This window comes from Gallinula chloropus (genome assembly GCF_964237585.1).
Source record: "Gallinula chloropus genome assembly, chromosome: 4".
Lineage (NCBI taxonomy): Eukaryota > Metazoa > Chordata > Aves > Gruiformes > Rallidae > Gallinula > Gallinula chloropus.
This window is the reverse complement of record NC_140088.1, coordinates 29,149,138-29,175,463: the sequence shown is the minus strand read 5'-3', so window position 1 is coordinate 29,175,463 and position 26,326 is coordinate 29,149,138. Positions and strand designations below refer to the sequence as shown.

General features: G+C 39.2%; 1 protein-coding gene across 1 annotated transcript in view; it reads right to left on the bottom strand.

The window, feature by feature from the left end:
• Window positions 1-16,397, bottom strand: part of USP47 (ubiquitin specific peptidase 47) — a 53,700-nt gene extending 37,303 nt beyond the window's left edge. The window contains exon 1 of the mRNA XM_084262739.1: window positions 16,344-16,397. Within this exon, the coding sequence (XP_084118865.1) occupies window positions 16,344-16,382 (39 nt within the window). The 5' untranslated portion in view covers window positions 16,383-16,397. The remainder of the gene's footprint in view (window positions 1-16,343) is intronic.
• Window positions 16,398-26,326: the final 9,929 nt, after the last annotated feature.

Genomic DNA, 26,326 nt, shown 5'->3' with positions numbered 1-26,326 from the left:
ACTTCTCACAACCAGCCTCACAGCAGATGACCACTACAGAAATATAGTCCCTCATGAGACCTCTTAGATCATCAGGTCTTTTAAAAAGATAAAAAAGAATTAGCTGATGCTGCATCCCTTTATTTTACAACACTTCAAGATCAGCTGAGAGTCTTCACCCAGCTATAAAATAAAAATGTTAGCTGACTGCAGCATCTATTCCTACCATCATCAGAAAAGTATTGTCAAAGAAGGGCAACTCAAATCACACACACCCTCAACCTGTATTACATTAGTCTGCCTTTTTTAAAGTCCAGTTTCTCTAAATTTATCAAATGTAAAGTCCTGTGTGGAAATTTTCATTAACTGTACGCTCAAAAAGATTCAAGGCACTATTTCCAGCAAGTCTGCAATACTTCACACATTTCAGCTTTACTGGAGAATTTTAGGTTTATGATCTACATTTCAAGAAAAAAAAAATAATTCCAGACAAAACTATTCCTGAAACATTAACCACAGATTACGGTGAAAACAGTTTAGAAGTCAAAGTAGTTTTAACATTTTATCCTCACTTTCATCCACAGCACCCAGAGACACTCAGGACTGTACTTGAATAGACTAAAATTAAATGCAAACAGTGACACTTCTGGGTATTTCCTTTAAATTTCCCAGTACAGCTTCATTCTTCAATTATTTTTCTCTGAAGAAAAAGCACACAATTTGCCTCTCATTCTGTGGTTGCAAAAGAGAAAGTTAGGCTTCTTCAGTGCTCTACTTTCTTGATTTTTCCTGGATAATATAAGCCGCAGCTAGAACCCAAACTCTTTAAGATAACTCTACAGTTATGATCAGGCTTGCTCTGGGTGTAAACCCACTCTCCTCCATAAAACAGTAGAGATGCTAAAAGGCATTTGCTACTATTTATACAGCTGAATCTAGGAAAATACAAATTACCTCAGATTTAACAATTCCCACAGTAATTTTGTACTGATCCTACAACCTGAACTGCTACTGTATATGAGCACTTCAGGAACAGAAGTCTTCCACTGAAGATTCAGCTCCTTGCTGTCCTTGTGCCTTTATATAGCCAATCCTACAAGTTCCCTCCACTCTGCAGAGGAGCTGTAAATCAAACTCATCCTACTCACACTTTCTACACTACTTTTGACAATGAATCAGTTGTGACTTTGATTCAGAGTTGTTACTGAAAATAATTAGATACACACCATCTGATGGATGGAAATAACATTAAGTGAACAAATTATAGAAGATTACAGAAGATTTGCTAGTTGGGCTGCTGAATGTTCCATGCCAGACAAATCCTCTCTTCCTTGTTCAAAGATGTAATTCTGACAGACTGCACTGGTTTAATACAGGGTTAGTATAGCAAAGGATATTAAGCCATCATTTGTGCTGCCACTTCAGGTTGTTCACAGTAAATACAGCAAAAATTCCTCAGTTCAACTCTATTCATGGCAAGCATTCACATATACCATCTGAACTATCAGGCAACAATGCAAACATCTTTGTGGTTACTTTACTGTAGTGTGAAAGGCTGTACTGGCCAGCAATAGGCCTCCAAACTATTTTGACAGGCTATTATCAAACTGAGTCCACAAGTAAACACAAAACTTCATTTTAATCATTATATAATCTGATACATTATGACAGCTACACAATTAAACTTCTATGAAAAGCTACAGCAGGCCACCAGTGTAAAAGTATATTTTCCACCAGTGTAAAAGTATATAAAGTTTAAAACTTCTACCATTGAGACTGCATTGAATAGGTACATATATCTTTGTATTCAAGAACATGCACAAAAAATTTCAATAGCTCATGCTCATGTTAAGAAATAAAAGCTACAGCATCATGCTGTTAACTATTTATCTTGCTTATTTTATAAAATTCATTTCATCTGTCTACCTGTGAAAATTTCTTCTTCATTTCAGCAAAGATACTTTGTCTGCAACTCCAAAACATATCCTATAGTGTATAAAAACAAAATTAACAAGTCATGTTTAAAATAGTAAATTTACCTTTAAGTCAGTTTTATAGTACAAATTATTGTTGAGTACCAAACCACAATTCAAAGAATAACTTTAAAATTAATATCCTCTAAATACTATCCTTTATAATATGAAGTTCAACATACACTATTTTAACATTAAAATTATCACAGAGGCAGCGTTACATAAATGTTACGTTGTAATACACAACAAACTACATTTCACAGATTAAAAAAGCAAGTAGTTAAGAAAAGGTAAACAGCTCAAGATAGAAATTCATACTAACAAATTCCTTCATTAAATTCAAAAAGCCCTCCAGACATAGGTAAACATTTTACCTCAAATGGCTCAAGTGCAAGATTAGCATATAACCTTGTAATTCAGTTTAGTTTATTGCATTTATAAATTATGAAGGTATCTAGTTTCATATGAAACTGTTCCTTCATGCCCCAATTATTTCCTGTTGGAAAGTTTTTCATTAAAATGAAATTCAGCTGAAGTATTCACTGCTCTTAAATAAAGCCTGCCTTATTATCTCTGTTGCACCAAAAATGCAGCTATCAACATGACCCGTACAAAACTGTTTTCTGACAGTGGACAAACATCATATTAACTTAATCTGAGGAGTAACACTTTGTACTTTTCCAGAAAGGAAAAACAGGAAGTGAGAATGATGCTAACATCAACACTGGTCTTCTCCAAATTTCTTCAACTGTGCCCTCAGTCAAGATTATCAAAACAGAGAATATAACATAATCCTTACTGACATGCCCTATTTGCCCCACCAAATGACCTACAAAAATAGCTCAAATTAGAGCACTGCATTTAACTTCTAAGCAGGGTGACAGATAAGGTGAGATTTTTCTTTGTACACAGAATACTGAGGTTCCAGTTTTGAAGTTTTAGTAATCCAATTATGTTCTTTACACAATGGTTTTTAATTTCATATTTGACAGATTCTGACAGATTTGCTCTCAAATTAAGTTATATACATTGTGCTGAGTGAAAGGACCTCAAAGCATCATTTTGAAACTGCTGGTTTATAATATTATTATATTGCCTGGTACTGAAAAGTTAAGTCTTCCAATTTTCCTCCCTGTCAGTGGCTTCAAAGAGCCCTTACTTTAGCCTGAATTCCTTTTCCACAGAGACAGGCAAGTTAAGTCCAGTACACACAGGGCATATATAGATTTAGTGTGCTATTTTACCTGGTGCATGCAGGGTGGGGGGATACAGGAGACACGCTCCAGGCATCACCTGAACTGGATGGAAATATCTACAGGTTGATGCTTTATAAGAATGCTCTTACGCTGGGCTCTCAGCTCTTGATTTCTCAAGAAAGGACTGCTGAATGACTTTCAAGAGTTACTTCATTCTAAAAAAATCTGAATGGCAAAAGTTGATTTTCAATATTCCACGTAACTCATACAATCAAATTTACAAGTTACACTGTTGATATGATGTTCAGGAATTTTAGAAGCAACTATGAGCCTTCAGCCCTGACAAGATAAATCTCAAATTCACACAGATGTGTCAATCTATCAAATGCAGCACTCCCTACTTTTCAATGAAAATTCACTCTATCTGCCTATGAATGTATTTCGTAATAATTACTCTGTAAATTTTACATTTTACAGAAAAGCTCCTTTCACTACAGAAATTTATGCTTTGAAGTACAATTAAAAGAACAAATATTGTGAGATAAAGTTGTCTAAATTTTACCCTGATAAAAATGACCCTGGAATTCATCAAACCTCTTACTACACCTCACAAAATAGATGAGCACATTACCTACACAGGGGAGGGGTTTCCAACTAACATACACATGGTATCTGCAGGTACAAACAAAAATATCTTTTCTGAGGAAACGGCAGTAGTGTAAGAACAAGCAACTCAGGTAACAAGCATGTGTATTCTGTACTTGTGATAAGTCCCCAAACCTAGATGTTACTCCTTTGCTGTACCATGACATGGTATGCATGCTATCAGCTTAGCAAAGTAAGCTGTGCACCCTTAACTGCATAAGCCTCTAAAGAGGCAAACACAAAACACAGACTGCTACTCAAGGCTGCAATTTAGAAACCATCCTATTATTATTTTACCACAGAAGTCTTCAAGCTAATATTTTGGTCTATAAGTATTTGAAATTAATTTCAAATGTTAACCTTTTAAAAATATCAAAACACTCTGTCACTTTCATGCCAAATCAATCAATCCTTTATACTCCTCCACTTCTAGAAAGGAGATGAGATTCCCAGAACTGAAGGTAGAAAATTTCTGACTATGTATTAGACTAGACTTGAAAAACTATTTAGAATACAAATATGCAACAAACACACAGGTCTGACACGTACAGACATTCTAGAGCACCATTCTACATTTACCCCACACACCTTTCTAGAAAATATTTTCTTTTTTTACATGAAAGATCAGCAGCTGTAAGTCACACAGCATACAGCAGCACTGAAATAACTCAAGTTGTAATTTCGTACATAGTAACAAAGGAAGCATTGGTATTAGAGTCATCTACAACACAAACATTAACTTTGACCATGTAGGTAGGTTCTGTATTTGTTGAAATTAGAGGGAAAAAAATTAGTGTTACTAGATCTGTCAAAACAATATTCAAATGCAAAACTGTAGTGGGTTTAACACTGCATTTAGATGTGGCTTGCTTTTTCTCAACTCTAAACCACTGAGTTCATTAAAATTCTATAGTAGCATTTTACTAACCTTACTGAGACAAACCAGTACAAACATTCTATTTTTCAAATGACAGAAATTATCTCAACGTTTTAAATCCTGTTTCAGTTCTTTTAAATATTTTCAGAGACTGAATGTAAAATCTGAACTCAAACTTCATGTAGAATCTACCCAACATTTCCAAGTTCCAATAGTCAAAAATACTGACAGCGCGAATCAGTAAAATCAGAAGATTAAGGTCAAGAGTTTAACTAACAGATGTGTGAAGTCTGACTGCCAAGTAAAGTTAATGGCCTACTGAGACAAAGTGATCACCAGTAGAGAAGTTCCTACATTTCCACACCCTATAAATAATTCTTACAAATCACCGTAATAGAGGAAAGGCAAAAAGAGATCAGTAGCAAGTGACAATGACAGGTATCATGCTTACATATCACAAAATGATTTGGATGATTAAGCCTAAGCAAGCAATTCTTAAAATTCATATAGCTTCAGCAACTTAAGACGCCAGTATGAAATGCACAGACAACTACTGCCTATCACATTTCTGCTGGCCAAACTGTGTACATTACAAGTCTGTATAATAGATTGGGTACTCACTTCCAGCAATTACAAGTAAAAAGTGAAACTTGGTAGCTTCAGTCACAAAAAAAGTAGCCTGCACTTATATACGGTACTCCAGTATCATCACAGACACATTCAGACATTAATTACAGTCCAGCTAAGCTGAAGCTTCTTTCAACTCTCTCAGCAATAACAAATTCCCATGAAATCAGCTCCTTTTTGAAAACACAACTGTATTTCAGGTATTCCTTCACCTATTCCAAGGGGTCCAACCTATTAAACATATGGATACATGCTGACAGCATTGCATTCTGCACAAGACATTAAGGCCAAAGACCTTTCAAACATATAGCAAATAAGAGGAGAATTATCAGAGAGCTAGGTCACCATCTCTACTCAAAAAACACTCTGTACCCCATACATTTTGAACTAGTGACTTCAGAAAGTCCTTACAGCCCACAACTCCTTTCTCTCTACAGTGTGGCTAGTCACACTCCATGTTTTTCACAGCCCAACACAGCTCTTTTTCAAAGGCCAGCTTCCCTGATATAGCTACATGAGCAGGTCACTCCCACTGCAAGTAAAAAAAGGGATGATAAAGGTCCTTGGAACGAGCAGGCAGTCTCCATTGCTTTGGGCACTACTGTAGTTACTCATCTACTAAAAAAAAAAACAAAACAAAACAGACTTACATTTTGCTTTTAGAGAAAAGAAGCAACGTTTTTTTAGAAGAATCTTATTGGACTGATTCTGTCAGAGGATTAGGAGTTGTTCCTCAACACAGGTGCCTCACCACAGTCAAGTCTGAGCTAAGGAGGGAACAATGCACTCCAGAATTGTTACAAATGCCTGAACCAAAACATATTTCACAAAGAAGTATTTCACAGTTTGTGGCAAACTGAATAATCCTTTTCTAAACAGTGATCCCAGGAGGTCTCAAACAGAATCATTTGGAGCTGTTAACTTGACATATCACATGTTGGAACATTTCCCAAGGCAAAATAATTCTGAACAACCTTTAGACACAATAATCACTTAACTCTGAACCTGACTTTGTGGTATCAGGTTCATGAGTACGTGAAAAACATTTTATCCTCAATTTCAAATTCTTCATTATACCTAGAGAAACTTCAGGCAAAATCCGACAACTGTGCTTTGAAGGTAGCAAAAGTCAGAGGTTTTCTGTTTCATTACTAGTTAGGAAAAAAATACTTCACACTGAGGCTAAAATATGATCCATAATCAAGAACATTTATCCTTTTTCTCACCACTTTCTTAATTACTGAACCTCCCATTTTTAACAGATATCAAGGGCTCACAAGACTTAGGAAAATCTATTCTTCTTGATCTTAGAAACAAGACTGGAATATTGGAAGGAAAACTACCAAAAAGACGTGTACTGAGCCAGGCTGGGGTACAGGTAATTTTCTGCGCTATTTTAGACTTGTGACTGAAAAAAAAGCTGATGTTTTAGCTCTCACTGAACACTGTTTACACAGCATCAAGGTCTTCTCTGATTCTTACTCTGCCACCCGAGCGAACAGACCGGGAGGTGCACAAGAGTCTGGGAAGGGACACAACCAGGCAGATGACCCAAACTAACCAGGAGATATTCCATGCTATCTAACACCATGCTCAGCAACAAAAGGGAAAAGAGGGGATATAGTTAAGTTCCATCTTTGGTTGCGAACTGGCTGGAGTCTACCCACAGGATGTTGTGAACAACTGCTTTTGCATCACTTGTTTCCCTCCCCCCCGTTCTTCTACTTTTCTTTCACTTCCAAAACAATTTTATCTTGACTTACAAGTTTTGGTACTTTTACTCTTCCTCTGTCTCACTGGGGATGGGAAGTAAGCAAGGGAACTGCATGCTGCATAGCTACCTATGAAGGCTAATACAACAGGGCGATTAAAAGAATTATATTGAAAGCGATATCATTATTGATTTAACTTCATATAATTAAAATATGGATTTTTTTGTTTGTTTGTCTTTAATCCTCATTGCTTATCATCTTGTAATACCCATCCACTTCTGCCAGATGCACGATTTCAAACTACCCCAGACCCCCAACTAGCTAGAAAGACTTCAAAAACAGTGCAAGGCAAGTAAAACACCTGACAAAGTATTTTAGAAAACTGTCAATAGAGTAGAAATCTAAAACACTTAAACCACACACAGGCTAGCCCAATTATGACCCCCATAATTTGATGCCTGAATGAGATCCCATGTTAAGACCACTGCAAGCAAAAATATTATGACACTGCTCTATAATAACATGCACATACCCACCCATTTTGGAAACTCAACACAAGACTTTGGTGAACTAAAAAGCTTCACACATACACACCAGCCTAAATGCTTTCAACACAGCAACACTTCAGATATACAAACAGCTAAAGCCTGAATTGCTGCAACTGCTGTAAGAAGCAGCAGTCTTGCTCCCAATTGCTTATTTCTACCCCCACATTGTCCCGTTTCTTGCACTGGTACAAATGGTCATGCATGTTGAGTAGGCTCAGACAGCTAATCCTTCTTAAAATTAATAATTTCTGGTTGGTTTTTCAGTAGGTTTGCCTTTACCTGAGTCAGCTCTCTAGCTTTTCAACAGAATCCTTAACTCTCCTGGAAAAGCACAGTGATATAACGGCACCAGCGGAGTAGTAATAACGGCATTTTAAATGCATGTACTACATGGAGTAGTACTTACATTACTAATACCAACACCTACCTGTGCCTACTGCAACTTTCTTTGGTACTCTGAAAGATTTAAAAGACACTCCATCCCTAGGCATGAGTCTCTCTAAATGTCAGTGCTGTTCACAGGACAAGAGGAGTAACTCACCCTTTCTATTCTGAATGGTCTAGAAGAGCAAAAAGTGCCTATTACAGCAGCCATCCTATTGCTTCTGCCTTCACACCACACTCACCACGTTTTCCAGCCTGCTGAAGATTAACGATAACTACTGGGGATCATGGCAGAAGGCTGGAGCCATACTGAGACTAACTGCCCTGAGAAGCGAACAACCCTAAGAATGCCTACCAATGGTGTACAATCCAATACAGAAGGAAGAGAAGGTATAAAGCAAACTTCTGTAGCAATGCCTCTGATCTTGCTCCTTTTGCCTCATGTAGATCATGAATTCATTTGCTGTTTTCAAAAACCAGCTCCTCAAAACACTTGCCTAGTAACAAAAGCTTTAATTTAAAACCAAAAGTGTTTGACACCTCACAAACAAAATCATGTCAGCTGTTAACTGTCACATCTATAAAATGCATATGGAATTTTTTTATAATATACACACACAAAGTCTAATACTTCCAACTTTCAGAACACATCAAAAAATAACCCTGCGCATGAGAAATAAGGAGTATCTTAGGAGGTTAATATTTACCTTGGGAGTTTGTTCCTACTGTTGTGGAATACTGGGTCATTTGCAAACAGCATTTATGAAAGAACAGAAGCGACAATCAGAAAATGTTGTTATAGGGTCAGAGGTAAGTACATGTATCCGAGGATTCCAAAGGCTATCAAAAAGCATATGGGGGAGAGGGCACATGTCTGGGGACAGCTGAACAAAAAATGAACACATTTACTTTTCAGTTTTATAGAAGGTACTTTACATCTAAGCCCTGTATTTTAAAGGATTTTAAATATATCTTTCTTAAGAACACCTTGAGGAACTAGTCTCATGCTTATCTCCTTTTAAATATTGCAAATTAAGGTGATTGAAGATTAATGACTTCCCTTAAAAAACATAGCAACTGTCAATAATGAAAGAGTACAAATATTTCCTGGTCATGCCTACAGATCAGACAAGAACTCTATCAAAGTCTCCTGTTAGTAAGTTAAGGAAACAAAGAGGTAACAAAGAATACATCCACACTAGTAACAGACTAAGTTCTAAAATCTAAGCAGCTTTGTCGTAAACACTGGACATTGAGTATTTCACCCTCTTACTCTTAAACATTATAATCATATATATGTTCATATTTTCTTTCATCCTGTGACCCTGAATTGTTTAATTTCCAATGGTTTAGGTAACAAGACTAAAAGAATTGAGAATTAAACGTATATCAAGTTATATATATTTTGCAAGCTATCTACCAGCCTTTATGCATTGATTCCAGTATAAACTTTACATTCAAATCTGAAACAGCTTCATCTCTTGTTTAGACCTTGTCTTCACCATCACCATGCTCCTTGTTTTCCCTTCAAAACAAAAAAATCTGAAAAAGGGGCCGCAAGAACATCATGACATACTATATTAACATATAACCACACTATTTGTTTCCTATGGAAATGGTCACAAACTGTGGATGTGCTTTTTTACACTTGTCCTCCATACCTTCAAGTACAGAACTACCATGAACATTTTATTATGCTGCCAATATTCTGAAGGACTTTCTGCTGGACTGAGTTACAAATACACCATTAGCATAAAAACAAATTAGCCAAACAAACAAACAAAAAGAAGAAACAAAGTAAAAAGAGGAGTGGGATTTTTTTATGATTTTGAAACGATAGTTTGCTATAAAATTACCAACAGACATATATGCTAATTTTTTTAATAGTTTAGAGATCAAAAAATGTTAATACAGGGGTAATATTTAACTCTTTAGTAGCTTTCTAATACTAAACTGTCCACCTGCTGCTAAGGAAGGATAAAGTGAAGTTGGATAACAAGGTGGGTCAGCAGCAATTCTTCACGTAGTTGTCTAGCAGTATTGTACAAAACGAAGGATAATCATTAAGAGCATAAGCACCCGTTAAGCTTGGGCCTCTATCTGCTACCACTACCACAAAAGGCTCAAGGGAGAACATGGAACTCTTACACACAGTGTTGCCATACAAAGTATAGATGTACGTATATGTAAGGACCTACATGATTTTTCCATATATTAACTGACAAAAATATTTTACTTACAAAAACCAGGTACTACTTTTAAGTTGTTATAACTGATACTTTTTTCCTTTTCCTTCAGTCACTGTTACTGATTTGAACATAATCCTTATGTAAATAAGTACTGCAGGAACAAAAGCAATTTGTTCTCTCTGCCAGACTTTCAAAAAACACTATTTACATCTGTTTTCAGACATTGATAGTTAAAACTTTCAAGTATATTAGGTATATTCCTCACACAGCTTCAAAATTAGAGCATTCGGCACTCCTGTGGAATTCATACACATTAATTTCTCATGTTACTTAAAAGGCTTTCATCACACACAGTGACTGAGAAGATACACCTGAACCGCAGCAGGATAACAAGTTCTAAGCTATTCACAGAACTGCCAACCTAAAAAGAATCTGTGGTCATTTTTCAGAAGCACTTAAAATATCCTTGTAGTCACAATCTTCAAAGTTTAAATAAAATCAAGTTATTTTACCCCTTAATTTTTTTAGAACATGGCCAAGATGTCCCTTCCAGAAGTTATTTTATCTGTCAATGCTGTGCAAGACTATTGGTTCAGTGCAAGCTGATTACATGCCTAACATTGAAAAAACCAAAGAAAATACTACACAATTTACACTGACTGAAATTGTGATCAAGTTGGTTATGAATTTATCAAAAGCTTACTTTTTAAAAAAAAATTGCTGATTTTCAAGTATTTCTTCAGTAACTAGCAGCATTGTTTCAAGAACATTTTGTTCAAGACAAGAAAAACCAAAACGCTCAAAGTAACCATATTAAATTTCAGAGCGATAAAAGTAAAAATATCAGCTCAATGTTCACAAAAGGAATCAAAAACTTTCAAACTGAATAAAAAGGCTGACTATGTATATGTAAGTCAATCACTCAATTCTCTAGAGACAACTTTTGCACTTGGTTTCTTAAACCCAAATATGTTTTCAAATACAACAGAAACAGTGGGACCATGACTGGATGAATATATGAACATCTGTTTGCATTCTAGTGTGTTACTGTACCAGGTTTAATGTACTGGGAAAATGGTTTAAAATAATACCTTCCCCTCCTCCCTTTGCCCCCTCCCAGTGTAATTATGAAGAGACAAAAACATGCAAGTCAAGGTAACATAAAGTCAAGGTACAGATCTATTTCACCAAGTGTCTGCAAGTTTTAATCTTATCTTATCAATATATTCTATCAGCAAAAGAAAGTTGGGTTTGTGTGGTAGGACAATTAGTATTTTAAAACTATGGCACAAGGCTGCATTTATCTAAATCCGCAGGTAATTAGGTTTTAAAAACAACAGAAAATAGAATTAGAGGACTTCATTGTAAAATGACAACAAAAACACTTTGTGAAACTTCCATTGTAAACTGAAATTCTGAGGTCAAGAAAGAATGTAACACTGATGGATCTTTATAACATTCTTTGCCACTTCAGAGCTTAGGGAAATGTTCATTAGAAGTTTGATAAACTATGTGTATCTGCACAAAAAAATAGGGTTGCATTTATACTACTGTACTAATTTGACTTAGTAACTTTAATCACCAGTTTCCCATGGAACAATACAGAAAACTACACTTGCACGTGACGTTCAAAATTTATTATGTTTTTCCTGTGGCAACATAGGTGGATGTTTAGCTCTACTGAGAAATAACTTTTATCAAGCAGTATTTAGAAACTGAGGTTACACACTGAGATAGTCGATACCTCTTAGGCAAAAGCTTTTCATTAGACCACGCCAAGAGATAATTAACCTGATCATCTTTCTTACACTGCACAGTAAATACCCAGATGTACATAGCAAGGGAAAACCAAACTGTGCTAAACTGGCCAGTGCCTGACCAGGGAAAGATCTTGCATTTTACACTCATGCCTCACTCATCTAACTAAATTACTACCTGACCATCATTCGGGAAGTGACTGCTCACAAGAATAGATAACTTGGTGAAATTCTGCATAGATTTTCTGTTTCTTAAACCCAACTTCCTGAATGTCTGCTCAGTCAATGAAGTAGTTTCTCTGTCACAATAATAACTTTGTATTTTAGAATGGAGCACACCAGAGGGGAAGTAGGAAAAGCAGGTAAATTATACATGCCATAACTACTTGTAGAACCGTTCAATACACAGGAATGAAAGAACAATGATGTAATCAACATTGAAAAGAACATACCTCTACTAAACAAAACTATAAAATATCTTAATCGGACTCCTGCTCTTTAGTGAAGTAGTCAAAGCAATACCCATATAGAATCATCATTTATTTGCTCAACACAGAAGATTAAAATCATTACTGTAGGATGAAAAGCCTCACATTAGCAACTCTAACTTCGACTTAATGACAGCAGGCAAGGCATATAGATATATATATTTATTCTGACAGATGTACTTGGGATAGTTCATGCTGGAACATGTTGAGAAGATATCAGCACAGCATTTATTTAATTAGTTGCACAGACACTTCAAAAAACTCATCGCAGAACATATTTTTTTATATTCTGACCAATTCTTTTTACAGTCTGATTTGGGGGCAATATGCATTAAGTTCTCATACGTCTTGATTTTCAAGAAAAGTCTTAAAGTTCACTTCCATTAGCAGTAAACAAACACACGCATCTAACTTTCTCATTAACTGTGTGAATCAGAACATTATTTTGCATTTTCAGAAGACTTGCCCAATATAAGTTTCAGGTCTGCTTTTCCTCTTAGAAACACTGAAAGTCATATGTTTTCCCTTCCATTAGCAACATTTTCTACTTATTTTCATTATTATCTTACTTAGACTATTCCTCCTCCCTCCCCATGGTTACTGTTTTACTAGACTTACAGGGAAAAAATGATGTCTAATAAAAAAATCAATTATTAAAGAACATGCTTAGTATTTACTATCAGGGTGCAGCAATGTCCTGTATGGTACTCAAGACCTTCTATGTTACTGGAAATAAGAGGTAACTAAATTGAATGATTTATCTTTCAGATTAAGAGAGAAAGAGAATTGAGGACTGGAAGGATAAGGAACATGGCCTGATTCACACTAAACCCCATATTTAACAAACAGGGATTCTCATTGCCCCCACCATGAAGAATTATTGGTCACACAATTACAAGAACAGTTGGGGAAGCATTAGGCCGCGGTAGGGATGCAAGAACAAATTTCCTATATGCCTTGAACTTGGGCATAAATCTTAACATATGAAGTCCCAACACTAGTTTGTGAGAAGCTGCTTTAATACTTCTGTTCCAAACGAAAAACAACTTTATGCCAAAGTTAAGAGCAAGACAAAACAACAAGGCCCTCATTATCTGCACTTTAGTGAGGTACCTGAACCTATGCAATGTCCAAAAAAAAAAAAAAATTTCATTAGAGACTAAAAAAAGTATATTTTAAGGGCAGCAGTGAAGCTACAATTATTTTGTATCCATGAAAACATACTTTGACTTTTTACAAAAACAATGAAAAAAATCCATGCAACATACTGTTAGCATACACAGATACATATACACACACATATACAAGCACAAACTGAAGACTTATGAACAACCTATCTTTCCATTCCTACAAAAACAGAGTTTGTTAATGTTACAGATACCTCCTACTACCACATCTACCATGGCATCACGTAAGCGCACAGGCAAGAACCAATTTTTTTTCCCATCCACTCCTTTAGATGATTAGTCATTCCCCAGATTGGCCTAAAGCAAACATTACATTTCATCTTGCTCTTTTACACTGGAGCGCAAGGAGAAATATGGTTGTGTACTCATCTTTAGCAGACATTGGTTCACATCCCAGTTCAATCTTTGAAACAGCACAAGACAGTGAGCTATACAAGCAATACCACTCAGCCCCTTGAGACAGGACAAAAAACATGAACTGTAAGCCTTTATCCACCCCTAAAGGGCAGAACTGAAGCTCCAAACGACATGTTTTCCCTCCAGCTGCTAATAATGGCACAACAGGATATTTAGAAGGCTGTTGAGAACTCAGAGACCTGGAGAATTCTGCTTACCCATAACTCAGTGCTCTCTGCAATGAGACTATTAATGAATCTCAGAAGGACTTAATGGGCCTGCTGTAGCATGAGAGTTATTAAACTTCCTATCACTGAAATAAAAATGAGGATATAATGAAATGCATTGGAAAAGCTGAAGATAAACTTCTATTACTGCACATCTCCTAACGGGCTTAAATAATTAAACCATTTCACTCAATTTGATTTTTCTGATACTCTGGTCAGGTTTTTTATTTACAAAATGCACAGGGACATAATAAAGAAGCCGACAAAACTCACTGAGGAAAAGCAAGTCACGCTAGCATTATCAATGTCCAAAGTTTATAGATTTCACACTGTGTTTAAGACACCCATATCTATAAGATGTATTCGTCTTCCCTTTCCCATACTTCCCCTCTATACAGATAAAAGTGCATTCAAAATCCTAGCCCAATGAGTCAGTTAAAAATACACATCTGAATCATACATATATTCCGAATACAACTTTAAAGCCAACAGGGATACTATTAATACATATAACTCAAGAAACAGCCTCAGCTAGCTGCTTTTATTAATCACCTTGCCTGTTCCAATTAGCTACAACTAACACCACAGGTTTCTTTTGCTGTCCTTTATCTCTATGTTTCTTTGGTTTTAAAATGAAACATTTAAGTACGCTAGTTACTATCTTCTAGCCCTGGTATTATGTTTCTGGAGTTGGTTTCTTTAAAGCAAATATTTAAGCACACTAGTTGCTACACTACATCCACTGTGTGAAGTTTCCGGGGATTTCTGTTTCCTGTAAAAAGCCTTAGCATAGTGCTTTAAACCGTAAGATTTTAAGAAAACAAGCCAAAGGTAAATTTTACCTTTGTTCTACATACATCTTGTAGTTACCTGCACAATTGTATGCACAAATATTTGTTCTTAAAATTCAGTATTGGTATTTGTTTCACAGTAATCCTTGAGGATACCATCTCTACAAAATTTAATCCCGTGCCTCACGAGGCTTCCTACAAGAATACACGATGGAACAGATAGTTGTAACAAGCTATAGATATTTACAAAAAACAACAGCAAGGCTTCAAGTAATATATCAGAGCAGTAGAGATGTCAGAAAAGTTGGCTGGATATGTTACCATAGCTGTTCATGAAATAAAGTTTCTGCTAACACTGGTCTACAAATAACTGTTTCCAAACATCTCGCACCATCACTTGAAGACTCCTTCAGTGTCGCTCTCACTTGACACGTGTCATTTGCATATCGCTGCAGGACAGAGGCTTCGCCTTCCTCTTTCAAACAGCCTCTTATCTTTACCCTATGACTAAAAACAAGTCTTCTCCCTTCCTCCTGCAGCAGAGAAGAGATGAGGGACTCACGATAAAGGAAACAGTCTACTGCTGAGCCAGGCCACATTTTCTGGGGCACCCACCGCAGGCACTACGGCCCGACCTCTGCAGCGGTTCGCACCGGCGCCGGGGAGGCACGGAGCCGCCCCACGAACTCGGCAGCGACCCCCTACCCACCCCCACCACCCACCACCCCTCGCACAGCTGCCACTTCGCACGCCGGCCCTTTCCAACAACGGAGGACGCCCTCGGGCACCCGGAGACCCGCCTCGCCGGCGGGGCCTGCTCGCTCCTCTGCCTCCTGAGCGCAGGGCCCTCTACCCTGAACCTCCGCTCCCCCAGCCGGGCGGCGGGCTGCCCTCCCCGAGGGCTTCACACAAGACCTCTGACACGCGAGCGACCCGGCCCCCGGCCGAGCGCAGGCGCCGGCGGCCCGGCCCGGCCGCCACGCAGGCCGGCCTCCCCGCATGCCGCGACACAGACAGGTGCAATTCTCCGTCCGCCTCCGGGGCCTTGCACAGCCCAGCCTCGTCTCCGGCCTCCTCCTACCCATACCAGCCCACACAGAAAAAAACATCCCTTCTCCCGCTCCGCGAACCACCATTAACCTCTAGCCCGGCCCCCCGCGGGCCAAGGGCCGCCCGGCCCCCTCACAAAGACGGGCACTCCCTCCCACCGGGCCTCGCACCGAGACAGCGAAGCCGAGCCAGGCCGGGCCGGGCCTCCTTCACCCCTCAACTCAGCAGCCTCGGCACCTCGGGCCTCCCACACGTCTCAGGGGCCGCCACCCTCTCCGACGCCCGACCCGAGGCTTCCTGACCCTGCTCTGCCTCACCTCTTTGGGGACGAGTTGGTTCTCCTCGCTAGGCACCATGGCCGGTGGCGCGGCGCTGGGCCCGCAGCAGGCTGAGCGTCGTCGTCAGCAGCGGGAGGCGGGGGGACGCCAGCGGCTCATCCTCCGCCACCGCCCCACCAGCCGGCGAGGGCAGCGCCGCAACCTCCGCCCCCTCCGCCAATCAATGGGGAAAATGGCCGCCGCTCTCGCGAGAGCCGAGCCGGGGCCGACGGGGCATGAAGTACCGCCGCTCTCGCCTTGGTCCCAGCAGGGTACGCGGCGGCGGTCGGGCCGCTCGTCTGCTTAGGGACTGACCTGGCTGAGGTGCGCAGTTGTCGACTAAGCAGGGGGAGGGGTGCGCGAGAGGCAGCGCTGAACTCCCGCGGGCAGTCCGGGCAGAGCCCAGAGTCCCCTCCTCCTGCCCGTCGCCACCCCGCTTCCACGTTACGCTGCCCCAGAGAGCAGCAGCGGGAAACGCCGTTCGCGGGGAGGCCGTCTCAGGCCAGCGGGAATGGGGCAGGCGAATGTGCCCCCCGGCTGCTTCCCTTCCTCAGGCTGTCCTTAGCGCCATAGGGTGTCCCCTCCGCAAAGCAGGGGGCTAGGCTCACAGCAGGGCAAAGCAACAAAAGACTAAAATTATACGGCACTAAACAAGAAAACCATATATTTAGGGATTACGGCTTGCAGGTGCGGGAGAGAGCTTGTGAGGGGCTTCCCGTGGGCCTGGGGGCCTTCCCCAGCTCCTAAGAACAGGGCCCAGGGGCTGGGCTGTCTCCTTGTTTGGGGCCTAGGTGTCTGCTGTGAGGTAATGGGGAATGGGAGCCAGCAGTGACTTTCTCACACTGCAAAAGCCTGCTTTGCTTTACAGTGAGTGACCGTACAGCCTGTGAGGGGCCCGTACTGGAGTCAGGGTCTGCAGGCTGTGGTTTCAGTTTGTGTTGTGTGGGGTTTTTTTCTTGTTTTTCCTCTTACTTCTGGCTGTAACTTGATAGCGCTTGGCGGGGGCAGTGTGAGACTGGCAGGAGTGAAAGTGTAAGCACTGGCTGACGCAGCTCATGTGGGCTTTGGTGCCCAGGAGTTGTTCTTTGAAGTCCTGCTGGGATGCATGTGCTTGCTTCTCTGTAAGTTCAGGGTTAATAGTGGGTTTTTCTTTGAAATAAAAATATTTCTGTCACATCATGTTGACTTTTGTCTGTAACAAGCTTAAATATGTCTTTCATGCTACTTAAGGTGTGCTAAAAGCCAAATGCTAATCACTGGAGTGACTCAAATGCCCCTTGGAAGAAAAGTAATTACATATTGTCTCCTTGACTCCAAAGTATTTTTGAAGTAAAAAGCATTGTACTTAACTAATAAAGAAGAATAGTACATGGTAGATGTATGCTTTTTTACAACTTTTTTTCTCACTTAGTGTCCTCTTGTGGAAGAAGGCAGAGTTGAGGACACTTTTTGGTTTTGTGCTCAAGAAATATTACATTTAGGGCTAATTTTTGATACTTGTTATACCAAAGGATATTGGAAATCTATTTTGAAGACTTAGTGAAGTTAAAGGACCTCTTCTCTGTTTTCACGTTGGGAGCATGTAACTTTTCAGGTTCCTCTCATCACCATACTTTTTCAAAGGTAAGTTAAGTAGCATATTATGGAGTCAGGAAACATTTTTAGTATAGCTTTTAACGCCTTAGAAAATACTTTGGTCATTTGTGTGAAAAATAACATATAATCATTTAGGTTGGAAAAAGTCTTTAAGATAACCAAGTCCAACCATTACCCTAACACTGAGAAGTCCACCACTAAACCACATCCCTGAGTACTGCATCTATGCATCTTTCCAATACCTCAGGGACTGATCCAACCACATTTTTGAGCAGCTTGTTCCAATAATTGACAGCTCTTTTGATAAAGATGTCTTTCCTAATATCCAATCTAAATCAGTAGTTTTATTTTAATTTTTGAAGTGTGCTGTGGTTTGAAGTTTGCTGCTTGAACTAAGCACAGAAATAACCTCATTGAGAGCTTGCTTTCAATTTTTAAGTGTATGTCTGACCTGTTTTTCTTTATTTTATTTAATGGGATCAAGTTATTTCTGTAGTAAAGGTTGGCTGGTTCTTTGGGACAGGACCTCTTGCCCTGTACTTTTAAGATATGTTGCACCCAAAAGCCTATCACCTTGGGCATTTGAACTCTAGTTGGATGAAATTAAGCATCACAGCAAGAACCTAGAAGTCTCTTGCTTTTAATATTTTAAGTTAAGCATATAGCTGTGTAGAGCTACCCATCTACAAGACAGGAAAGTATGAAAACAGTTGAGGTTTTTTCACAGGTAAGATAGTATGGAAGGAACGAACTTGTACCTTTTAGAAAAGAGTTTATTAATGCTTATTGGCTCTGTTGTTGAGTAAAAGGCTTGGGATTTAATTGGTATTTTTGGTGGGGACCTTTGGAAGCATGTTGGTGTAAGAAAAAAATGTAATTGTTCATGGAAATGAAAAATGGCATCAACATTTGTAGATACTTGAAGAAGCACAGCTGCCTGGTGATCTTCTGTTGTCCAGTGGTGTCCTAGATCCACAAGATAAGCAAGCAAATACTTGAGGAGCTAGAACAGAGACAGTAGCTTGCAGTAGACAGCGATGCAATCATCAAAGCACTGGCTGGGAGCCTCCAACAGTAGTGGTATGTGACTGATGGGCCCAGTGTTACTTTTTCTTCTTCCCTTTTCTTTTCTTGGGGGAGGATATACATCAAAAATTTCTTTCTCTGTTTTATAAAGAATCCAAAATTCAGGAACAAGAAGCTTTGAGAGGTTACTTTTGAAGGTTCTTTTGACTTCCTAAACTGTTAAGTTCTGTGGGTTTAGGATTTTTTTGTTGCCATTTGTGCTTTACAAGGCACAAAGCTATGGAACTTGATGGCCACAATTAAAATACATTGTTCTGTTGGGATAAAGAGGTAGGTAGCTACCACAAATACATGCTTACTAGATAAGAATCAGGGGTTTGTTTTGTAAAGAAAGACTGTTAGATCCTCCTGCCAACCTTTAAAACTGCAAACATCTAATGTAGCCTGTGTGCATGAAACATCTTTAATGCAGTAATAATCTCTAGTTAATAATTAAATCTCCAGGAGGTTTTGTAATTTGTGAATGCTACAGTGTTTAATCTCTTTACATGAGACTTCTTAAAGACGTATATTTATAATTTGAGTTTCATGAAGGGAATTCTAGCCAGTAAAGACTAGCTTAACATATCACAAGTTTAACTTGGTATTAGTGTGGAAAAAAAATTATATCTCAGACTAAAAAGTATGCTGGATTTGCTGTTACAGGTAAATTAATTAGGCTGTTCATTGTCAAGCTGTTGTTCAGAGATGCATTAGTGAGAGTCACAAGTGCTGAAGTGTCTCAGTTTTCAATGACACTTGACTAGTTTTAGTCAATGCAGTACTTACTGCTCTAATGTATGTATTCATCATAGTAATGGGCATGTAGTTGTGCAACATCAGTGTGCTAGGGTAAACAGACCTTCATTACATGAGATGATGAACTTTTAAATTACTCTGTGGGAATGGGATAGTTCTCCCCTCCTCAGCCTCTTTAAGGTTTGTGTTTGAATCATTTCTTTTCCTCTGTAAGAATTTATATGCTCTTGTGCCAATATCAAAGATTTGATGAATAAGGAAAAAGTTTTAAAAACTAAATGGAATGAGTGCTGCCATTTAGCTCTATCATATGCACAGTTGTACACCAAGAAATCTAGGTGTGCAAAATATTAAGAAAATAGGTAAATATCAGAATGCAAACTCATGTTATGTTGTCTTTCTAAAGCAATATTACCCTAACTATTTAAAATAGAAATTCTATATAATCAGGATTGTGTGGACTAATACTCTTGATTTGGGATGTCTTTTCTCAAACACTTCAGTTTTCATTTTTCATGTAAGTTGTTGATGGAGTTTCAGAGGTTGGTAGTCTTGTTTCCAGAGGCAGCACTGAAGTGCTTGTTTTCTTCTGTGTTCTGTTAGAAAACAAACAAAAACCACACACACCTCCCACCACCTAAAAAACCCACAACCCTGAAGCTTTCCACCCTTGGCAAGCTGCTGCTGAATTGTCATTCTGCATTTACCAGCAGTAGAAATACAGCCAGTGCTGATGCAGAGTTCTTCTAGAGCTCTTCTGCACGGTCAGCACTTAAAGGAAAAACAGCTGAAGGCCTCACCTCTTTTCAATCTTTGGCAAGTCCACATCTACTGATAGAAGAGATGTGTGAAAGTTGAGAGTATCATAATCCAGCACTTCATTGCACCATTGCCCTGCTGTTACAACCTCAACTAAATTTTCCATAACTGCACAGAAACATTTGAAGCATTTATATGAAAATTTGCAGTATACTGATTGCACCATCCAGCCCATTCAGTAAGGGGACACCCCCCCAATGAACTAGTAAAATTTGCCTTTATACAGATGGAGTGAATGTAGGGTGAGGGCAGAACAGGGCAGAATTATTAGGGCTGATTAATAGAATTCTGTAGCTTTAAATGTGCTTTTCTGCTAGATTTCCATTTCTTTGATCTTACCTCTGTAAATATGAAGCAGGCCAATAAAAGGCTAAAGAACAAATTAAGATCTTCAAAAGGCGAACACTGATTATTTTTAATTCTTCTGCAGCTGCTGTTAGGGGTTTTATTTTTTAGCATTTTGAACTGTTTCTTGAATGTGTTAAAGGGCAGAATCAAGGTATTTAAAGGAATCATTAAACACTTTCCTGTTAGCTGTATCTTAAAACAAAAAAATATAGTCTTCCATGGATAAAGAAGCACATGCAGAATTTTAGGAAATAAAAAATAAAATCAGCTTCTAAGAGGTGAGAATGCTGTGGGAAATTAAAAATTTAAATGGAAGATTTCCTATGGAATAAATATTACTTTGCCTTAGGAAGACCATTGTGGTAAATAACCTTGTAGACCTTGTAGTTAGGTAAGCCGCCCTCTGAAGTTAACTTCATGAGATTAAGAAAAAACTTCAGTTTTAAATTCAGTGCTAAACATCATGTTCTGCTGTTCCTGAATAGTGCTTTCTGCTGTAATCTCTGTGAGCGTGCAAGTGCTTTTCTGTCCTCCAACACTGTAATTAATCTCAAGACCTTTTTAATCAAAACTAGTAGGGAATTACTTTAATTAAAAATCAGCAGCCAGGATTCATTGACATTTTAGTTAAAGATTATTTTCTTATTTTGGTTTCAGGACACTGAGTGTTCAGATATTAGCTTAAAAAGTTAGTTTCTATGATAGCATTAATCTTATGTATGAATTCCCAAATGGGTTTGAAGCTGAAATTAGATTTGGAAAGAGAAATAGAAATCCTGCAGAGAATTTTGCAGCACCATGGATTACTTGGTTAACACTGAATTCCTGTATCAGCTTGACTTAAGATTTTCAACTTTTGTACTTAAGACTGCATAGGAGTTTCTAGCATTAGTAGTCTAAACAAATCATAGTTCCAAGATGTTTGACCTCTTGATGCACTTGTCAAAACCTTCCTGGTGTGACTGGGAGTAAAGCATATGCACTAGCAGGCTGATTTCCACTGTGGTTAGAGTTTAGAAACAGATGTGGCTTGGTATCATGTAGAGCTTGTGAGATCCAAACAAATCTCACACTGTTTTTTGGCTCTTGAAAATTGTGTAGACTAAGTAGAATGTACTGCAAACATCCTTTGTTATATGGGCTGGTATGTTATCTATCCTCCTCCCTCTAAGGCTGGAGGTTGTTGGGGGTAAGGCATCTCTGTGCACAGCAATGTAGGAAAGGTTTATGTGTGGGAAAACAAGATTTGCCTTGAATGCATACCATGGAAGTAATATCAGTCACCAGAATGGTTCAGTTATTTGAGGTTTAAAAAAAACTCACAATGACGTAGCCAGTATATTTAAAACCCCTGAATTAACACTTGTTGCACATGAGGAATTGCTGCTGGAAGTGTCACTGTAGAACTGCAAACGCAGCACTAAATAAGACTATGTAATGTGCAAAAATAACAGGACTAGCTTAGCTTCACATGGGGCTGCTCTCAGTATGGACACTCAAAGTATTTATAGCTGCCCTTGGGTCCAGGGGAGTTAAATAGTTCAGGTTTCCACTAGGGGTTCCCAGTGACCCTTCACATTAAATATGGTGACGTTTAATATTACAAGCAAGTGCTAATTACACTGCTTACCACTCTTTGGGAAAGCAGGAAGTGGTTTCCCATCCTCAGTAGCACATAGGGAACATTCATTCCTTCATCCCATATTTAAGTACATAGGTGACCTTTCCCTGGATGAAACATGTTGTCTTCATATTTTCTTTGTAAGGTGTTGTGATTTATCAATGTAAAGCTGTAGCTCACAGGTGCCTGGGCATCACACATCCCCTCACTGAGGGGAGGAAAGGAAGGTTAGCACTAGGGATCTTTTGAATGTGCTGCCCCATGGCTTTCAGTGTTAAGGGCATTACCTGCAGCAGGATCTGTGCTCTCTGCTGCCTTGTGGTGTGGTCCATCTTTGTCCTCCATGCACTACCCAGGAGTAGAGAGACACCTGTCAGCCTTCTCTTCCGGAGTGGAAAGCAGGGGGGAGCTGTCGCCTCCTACCATCCCCCCCCTCACCCCCCCCCATCCCCCCCCCCACCCCCCCCACCCCCGTTCTCCCTGGATGCTGCTTCCTGACAGTGCTTGACGCTGCTCTTTCTGCTGTGCTCTGTGCCCTTGTTAATTTTCTTCCATTAGTGGTGGGAAGAACTTTGTATTTTGAGGCTGTGTTATTTTATAGTTGGGTTAGGATTGCTGGGGAGCGAGAGGAGTTGCTCATCATCTGTGGTCATTCCTTGTGCCATGGCTGCTCCCTTGTTCATCACAGGAGGAGGCCTATGTCTGCAGCCCTGTAGTTTCCTTGTTGAGAAGGCTGCTTAGCAAACATTTTGTCCCCACAGTGGTAGGGACTCAGTGTCCTGCAGCGGGGTGTCTCTAAAGAAGCTTGTAGGTAGTGTGTGCACAACTGTTGGCAGACTTGGTCTGCAACCCGCTACTGGCTCTGTGGCTCTTTAAGCTCAACCTTGTCCTGGTTTTGCAATATGCTGCCTCAGAACATCTGCAGCTCTCTTGAGCTTTACAGGCTAGTCTACTGTGGGGGTTGCTAAGCTTTTTCTTGCGTGAATTAATGTAGCTTTACCTTTGGCAGCAGCAGAGTGTGCTGCCAGAGGTCTTACATAGCGTTTAAAATGTCAGCTGCCAGTCTGGAGCAGCTGCCAGCACTGGAGCTCTGACGGGGAGAATGCTGTCACAGGGCAAATGTGGGGAATGTCAGTGTGGACACAGCATGAGTCAGGCTGGGCAGGGACTTGTGTACAGAGTATCCTGACGTTGGTAAAATGCCCTTTGAAATCTCTCAGCATGTTGTCTGCTGTGTTGCTTGGGTCATATATAAGGAAACACTACTAGCTCTTGAATGTCATGTTTTGTATTCAGACCTGACTGGAAGTAGCCTGTCAGAGTGTGGGGTCTACACTGATAAAGTAGACCCCAAGAGCTGGTAGTCTCTCTTCTGGGTGAAAGATTAAGGAAAAGAATGCTATTTCTGAAAACAATCTCTTTTGTTCATGTGCATGACAATGTTCTGATGTGGCTTTTAATTCACTTTTTCTTTTAAATGTTTTGAATACATCTGTTGGACTAAATTAACATGGGAAGAATAATTTAAAATTAATTACTGTCTGTGTAGGTCATCATTGCCTTTGTGAGAAGATGCCTCTAGAGAGCAGGTGTGTTTCTTCAGCTTCTGTATTAGAAAGCTTGGCTGCAGAACTTTGATACGTGTGCACATTTACATTGATTAGAATCTTCTACTTGCTGTTAGCAATAGTTACAGGAAGTAAATTTCTTCTTATACTGTTACAACAAGGAATTGTGCCAGCTATTATAAGCTAGATATATACCCATTTGCCTATCACCCATGTTTTAATCCAAGCTTTTTAACAGGCCCTGTTAGATGTAAGCATGTCTACCAGAGATGCCCAAATAGGTAGAGGCAAATTCCAAATTATTTAGATTGGATCCAAATCCATTCATGAGACATAGCTTTTCAGGAGAGGGTGTTTTTCTATGGCCATGTTAATGGAAGAGGGCTCATTGGTGAGCTTGTTTGTTGTTTGGCTGGTTAGTAATCTAGGGTGCATCCGTGGAATGCAAGGGTGTGAATTAGAAGGGTCTCAATGCCAAGCTCATATTATAATAACAGGCTGGGTACTATAGTATTTACCACAGTGTTTTGCATATGGAATTAATCTGTGCCCTTCCTTGCGCAGGAAATGTGTGTCTCATACCCTGTGCCTTTGCATATGTGCTGATTTTGTGTTCCTTATGGTAACAAAAGATGCACATTAAGCAGCACAAACCAATTTTGAATACTAACAGGCATATAGAACTGTGCTTTTGATACTATCAGTAATGGAAATATTTACTGGAAATCAAATTCCAGGCTTGCTCATAGGAATGCAGTCTACCAGGATAAGAGTGAGACAAAAGATCAATGAACTTTTTGAATGTTTATGTTTACTTCTATGTACAAGAAAATTTGCATATACAATAAAGCCTACATCCTTTTCTGCATCCAAGATTTGTGTTGTATTGCAGTCTAGGAGGGTTTCTGAACTAGGGGAAGTGCAAGCCTCAGGTCATCAGAGGGTTATCAAAACTGCCCAAGAAGTTATAAACAAAAATAAAAGCCATTAATAATTTAGGGGCTTTGTCTGTTCTGACCACTGAGTTCTAGGAGAAATGAAAGCTTGGCTATAACATAGTTCTCTAACTGCAAAATTTTTGCTAATACCCTGACTGTCCTTCAGTCTGGTCTTCCCTATTTTATTGCTGCTCCATCAGCTTTTCCCTGTTCTTGCTCGTCTCAGACTTTTCAAACAAAGGCAGAAACTATAGTGGCCTGTCCCTTGTTTGTATTCTGATGTTATTTATTTTCATGTCTTAGAATTTATTCAGGATGGTGCTAACATAGTATACATGTTTCAGGCATGAAGGGGTACCTCGAAAACATTAATGTTCTTGTCAGTCTTGGGAAGGCAGTTATTGCCTGCAGTCATATACAAACACTATGATCTTTTTTGCTTGACATATTTCCTATACATCCAGACTAGATTTAACAGAATCTGTAGGGTCCTTTCATACATTCTTCAGCAGTGATAGAAGTTTTATGGTGCCTCTTTTGAAAACTGAAAGGACAACTCTTAGCAAACAGTTAATCAAGCAAAGTATTCCTATGTTAAACTGAATAAAATAATGTTAATGAAAATGTGTTTTGAGGATGTTTTTGTATTTTAATTTTTTGGAAATAAGACATTCATAGCATAAGAAAATTCTCAAAGCCTCTCTCAGTTGGATTCTGGTTCTTTGGCTACTTAAACCATGGTTTTCCCTTAAGATGCAGTAACTAGCTAGTTTCTTTTTTCTTTTCTTTTTTATTTTAAATTTGAGGAAGGGGAAAAAAGTGAAAGCAGTAAGAATTGAAGTGAACAGGCTATATATATATTTATTCAATCTCCAATGGAAGTGAATATATTGGGAAATTTCAGAGTAATTACTAGTCACTTGTGCTGCACTGGCTGTTTCAGATACATCATGTGACTGAGAATGGTGCCGTTCAGTGCACTTGTGTTGCTCAATGACTCTTCTGGTGAATGTTGTGTTGTAAACCAGCAGTTAGGTGTGTTGTAAACCAGCAGTTAGGTGTGTTGTAAACCAGCAGTTAGGTGTGTTGTAAACCAGCAGTTAGGTAAGGTGCTTCAGCCGCGCGGTTAGCCCGGCACTGGTGTGCACGATGAAGAAATCCTCTCAAAACCGTGATGCCTGTGGGACACGCACAGGCCGAACTAAAGAGCTGGGTACAAAGTAAAAACCAATCCAAGCCGCTGCTGCTGCAGTGCTACACCTGTATAGA